This window comes from Phalaenopsis equestris, unplaced genomic scaffold (genome assembly GCF_001263595.1).
Source record: "Phalaenopsis equestris unplaced genomic scaffold, ASM126359v1 Scaffold199141, whole genome shotgun sequence".
Taxonomy (NCBI): Eukaryota; Viridiplantae; Streptophyta; class Magnoliopsida; order Asparagales; family Orchidaceae; genus Phalaenopsis; species Phalaenopsis equestris.
Window position 1 is genome coordinate 134,144 of NW_018219030.1, and position 5,496 is coordinate 139,639.

General features: G+C 38.3%; 1 protein-coding gene across 1 annotated transcript in view; it reads right to left on the reverse strand.

The window, feature by feature from the left end:
* The window catches only part of LOC110035696 (protein STRICTOSIDINE SYNTHASE-LIKE 6-like), a 34,531-nt gene extending 31,885 nt beyond the window's left edge, over positions 1-2,646 (reverse strand). The window contains 2 exon segments of the mRNA XM_020739966.1: positions 2,205-2,423; positions 2,426-2,646. Coding sequence (XP_020595625.1) covers positions 2,205-2,423; positions 2,426-2,623 — 417 coding nt within the window. The 5' untranslated portion in view covers positions 2,624-2,646.
* Positions 2,647-5,496: the final 2,850 nt, after the last annotated feature.

Here is a 5,496-nt window from a genome sequence, read left to right on the forward strand (position 1 = left end):
AGTCTATGTCGTGTATTTGGCAAAATATCTGCAATTGCTCTGGCCATAGCCTGGTCCTGATCTGTGTAGATTGTTATTGGATGATTATCACCCATGATACGGATGAAAGTTTTAAAAAGCCATTTAAAAGAGTCCACCGTCTTCTCTGACAAAGACCGACTCCAAAGAGAATGTTCTGTCAATTGTGGTTAACACCAACAATAGGAGCACAACATAAGTTATATTTATTTAGCCTGTAGCTTGTATAAAAAATAATGACATCTCCGAAGCAGTCATAATCAAGCCTGGACGTTCCGTCGCTCCAAAAAAAACTCATTAGTCTGCCGCTCACATCAGTTTCAAAGTCCCATTCAAACATGCTATCCTCAGAACGTCTTTCTGTAAACAACTGTAGTAAAGCGTTGCCATCACCATTTTCAATTCTAAATCTTCTCTCTCTTTGAATGAAATTGAAAGCATCTGCCTTTGTACATTCTAGGTTCTCTACACCACCAACTTCTTGGGCAAGAAAATTAAATGTGTTTTTTTGCCGTATCCCAGAGTGAGTCATAGATCTAAGAACATCTGCATTTACTTCGCTTATCTTTCTGCTCGAACGCAGCAAATGTTTGTCGCCGGGGTTTGCTAATGAGTGATTGTGTGATTCTATTAGTTTTTTAACTCCCCAGTTGCCGTCCTTATCAACTTCGTATCGAATCATTGCAGGGCAACCAGTTCTTGTTTCTGCTCTTTTGTACTTCACAGTTTCTGTAATCTTGAGCTCTTTCTTGAAACCTGCTTTTCCACATATGAAGTCCTTCGTTCTAATATTTCTGGAGTTAGGCCAAAACGTAGCGTGCTCCTTACGAACACTAAATCAAATATGATGAGCATAGGCACAATATACTTCATAAGCTTCTTTCTCATTGTGGATCATTGTTTGGCGTAATATGTTCGTTGTTTGCACGGAACAACTACATTTGCTCTCGCCAAGCTGGAAAAGAAAATAACCCTAGAATTTATAATAACTGCATATAATAAAAGAAAAAATAAAACCTACTATTTTACTTCACCTTAACCGTGGATGTAAAATTTTTTTAAAAGATTTACATCAAACTTTACTTCACTGTTGTGTTAAACCTATTGCCATGCAATTCTACCAACATAAGTCCAAAAATAAGAAAGCCTTAACAACAACCATTTTACTTCACCTAAACCCTGGATGTAATTTTTTTTAAATATTTACATCAAACTTGACTTCACTGTTGTGTTAAGCATAATACCATGCAATTATACCAACATAAGTTCAAAAATAAGAAGGCCTTCACAACAAACAACATTGAATAACACACTTAGAATGTATAATAAATTTACATGTCCATACACACCTCCGATTTAAGTTCCACTTCATTTTCCCTGGCAGGATAACTCCCAGCTTCTCCTTCAACATCGTACATGAACTGACAATCTTTGGAATCATACTCTATCTTCAAGTTCATGAAGTTCAGCTTGTCGAAGCCGCCGTTCCCTGATGGGCATAGAACAATAGAACAGTAACCCTAGCTGCTTAAATACCGTGATTCCCGCGCTCTAGTATGCGTAACTCGCTATTACATTGCAGTTACATCCGGGTTACAAGCGCATTTCGAGTGTACATGGACAGTACATTTGGGTTACAATGACATTACATTCGGTTTACACGTGTGTTACAATCAGCAGAGGTTACATTGGCGTTACACGTATTGTACATCAAGTGTACATCTGATGCCTTACCGCGGGGTTACATGGACGTTACCGCAGAAGTACACCGGGATTACATCCGGTGTACACGCGCATTCAGAAGTTACACCGGATGTACAACGTTGGTACACGCTGATTACAATGACGTTTCCGCGGAATGTACACCGGGATTACATCCTTTGTGGATAGCGGAGGTTACATCGGGATTACATGGGGCTTACAAGAGCGGTACATGAAGCGGACAGCGGAGTTTACATTGGGATTACATGGGGCTTACAAGCGCGGTACATGAGGTGGACAGCGGAGTTTACATCGGGCTTACATAGAGGTTACAATGATGGGTCGGGTCGACGGGTCACGCACAGTAAGAGGTATATTTTTATAGCGGTGGGGCCAACGAAATCGACGTGTTTTCTGGTGATTCGCTATCGCACGTAGCGCTGCGTGCCTCTTATGTACCCAAATTTTTTTCGCGCGCAACCGACCTTGTAAGCCTCGGCGACAACAATAGTCCTATCAGGCGAGACAGCAACACCAAGCGGTCGGCCGCCGACATACGCCCAGTCTTCAAAGGCCTTTGCCGGCGGCAGGAACCTCCTAATCCATCTGTCGTTGCAACCGGTGTATATAAACCACTCCTTCTCATCATAGGCCAAATCCTCGGGTCCCGGGAGTAGCCCATCGCCATCGCCTACTCGCTCGGTCTCTTGCCGAGGACCACCCGGAGCTCCGTTTCCACTCCTGAGATTTCCGATGAGTCGAAGTCTCCGGGAAAAGGCACCGGATCTAAGTCGCCAAGTTGGGTGGCGAGAAAAAAGGCTATGAGAAGTGGGATCAGGATTAAGAACAGGAGGCGGAGGGAAAGACCTACGTGGTGACCAGTGGAGTGATTTGGGTCGGCCATGGGTAGGTTGGGAGGTGAACGAGAGAATAGTCTGTCTCCAGCTTGTGCAGAAAGGGGAATCTTATTCTGGCATGATTACATACATATTGCAATTTAAAATACTAGAACCCAATTAATTTTTGAATATTCCAACTCATCCATTTATGCATAAAATAATCAAATCATTCGAATTTGATAAAAATCATGCCTGAATTTTACATAGATAGCACATTAAATATAATTATTTACATATTTAACCCCCAAATATTATTATTTAAAATTTTTGAACCTAAATTTCTCCAAATACACTGAATAAAGCCTTTTGTCTCCTCTCTTACATGAAACAAGCTCTTCCCCTCTTTCACACATGAAAATTTCTCACTCATTCTGCTCGAGAAACACATCATCTGAATATGTAGAACCTCTCTTTGACCTCCCCGCTCCAGCCAAATGATGTCCCTTCTATGCTCGAAGCGGATGTGGCTATAGCTGAAGCATCTCCATCTAACTTCCCTAATCTAGTCAAATGTCATCTCTCCAATATTAAATTTGCAGCAAAGTGTTTAGGAGTCAGTTATGGCCTAAGGTAGTATACCCAAAAATGGTCTCGACCATCAACTCTCTCATTCGCTCAGCCGGATAGCCATGCTAAAGTAAGTATCGTATTCAAGAAATTCACAAATAACTATATAAGCCACTTAAGGTCTGTGTGGGACAGCAACAATTTATTAAAAAATTGTTGTAAAGCTGTTGAAGAATAATTTGATGTTCAAAAAACTGCAGTGGCTATTACAAACTCTCAGGGGTAGGAAAAAAAGGATGGGATGACACCCTAATTAAACGTTATCAAGATACAAACTGCGTACGACACCCAAAAGCAAATTATAAGCATATAAGTTTTTTAAAGTATTGTTTTTCTTAAGTTAAATTGTGTTTGACATTAAAGAAAAAAAGGGTGAATTATGTAAATGAAGCAACTACCTCATTGTCAATCTCATAATCACAAGTAACAACTGGTCTAAATATTATGTTTCATTTAGATGGATGTATGTCAAAAAAATTAAATATATTTACTTTCTTTAAAAAAAAGGAAAAGGAAAAATAAGAGGCCGTCTCTAGGGGTCTTTAGGATGAGTGTTGGAAAATTCGTCATCCACCATTTTATCGCCCTTTGATTCCCCACGATATTCGAAAGCAGGGAAAGTGTCGTACAACTTCTTGAATTCTTCAAGAATAGAGAACTTAGAGTCAATCATCCATCAGTCATATTTTTGTGGTCTATTGATGCACCAAAAAAAATGTGCAATTTTATGTATACATTCTATGCTCAAATTTGGTGATATTATACTTTAAAGAATGGTATTTTCATGTTTTGTTGCAGGTATATTGATTTTAGGCATTTGGAGCAAAAATGAGTATAAAGAAAGAAATTTGGAGTTTTAATGAAATTTTTTAGCATACTTGCGCCAGAGGTGCCATGATCTAGAAAGGAGCACGAAACTCTAGTAAAGAGGCACTAGAACAAGCTCCAGAGGCGCCAGGTGTCAGAAGCGTTAGAGACAAATCAATATAAATTGTTAGCAGTTATTGACTATTTTTTAGAGTAACTAGAAGGCTCCAAGTAATTCAAACTCCCCATGGAGTGGTTTAATCTATATAGACATTGGAGGAAGGCTCTTTAATGAAGAGATATGTCTTTTGGAAGAAGATATTTGCCTCTTAAAATGAAGAGGTGTGCATCTTAGGAAAAAGGCGGGAATTTTGATATCCTTGGAGAAGACGTTGGCGCCCCTTTTAAGAAGTTTTAGGGAGTCTTGTCTTGAGGATGGCATGTGAAGTCTTCGGAGAAGAGTTAGGTTTTGGAGAGGATTTTCTTTTAGAGAGTGTAAGAGGAAAGAGAAAATGAGAGATTTCTTCTTCATTACATTTTTAAGAGAGAATTGAGTGTGATTGTTGATATACCTAAAATATATAGTATTTTTAAACACATTTTCTACACCTATTTTTGAGATATTATGCTTTAATGAAAGATATTTGTGTGTTTTTCTTTCAGGTACAAGTAAAAAAAGGTGAAAAATGTTAAAAAGTGTGAAAAAGGATCAAATTTGGAGAAAAAATATGAAAATTCTACAAAAGTGTTTCGGCGCCTAAGCGTCAGATCCGACACTTAAGCGTCGGTAGAATAGAGAAGTCCACGCCTAAGTGCCAGAGGACCCGCTCTTAAGCACCACAGGCAGTTATGTGACGGTTTACTTCATTTTGCCGAATTTTGAAGGAACATTTGAGGCACATATTGGCTAAGTTATGACCACTAGAAACAAAAATATGGTTAGAAGACTTATGAAGGAGGCATCCTTTGGAGAATTCATCTAATTTAGACACATTTTGAAAACTTACCAAGGCACCTCTTGGAAATTAATAAAAAAAGGAATTTGAGACTTTTAAAAGGGTCTTGAAAGTGTTTGGAAAGGGGGAGTTCTGAGAAGTTTTAGAGATAGTTTTGTAGAGATAGTTTTGGAAAGATTGATAGTTTTGGAAAGATTTTCAGGCACCACAAATTTACTTATTCCTTTTTGTTTTTAGTTTATTTTGAGAGTAAGAGTGTTGTAAAAGAGAAGAGATTCAAAGAAACATCAAGAGTTTGGTGGAGGATTTGAGATAAGTTTTTATCTTTTTGTTCTAGACTACTTTTGGTTTTAATGGAGAATTGTTGTTGGTTTGACAATGATTAACTTTATTTTTTCCATGAATTCTGAGTAGTTTTCTTTATCTTTCTCCTTAAAATTATAAGTAATTAAAGTATTGGATGGAAGTTGTGGAGAGTATTAGTCTTTAATGTTGGAAGAAGTTGTGTTGATTTAATTCCATGCACTTCATTTACTTCTTGATTTGGC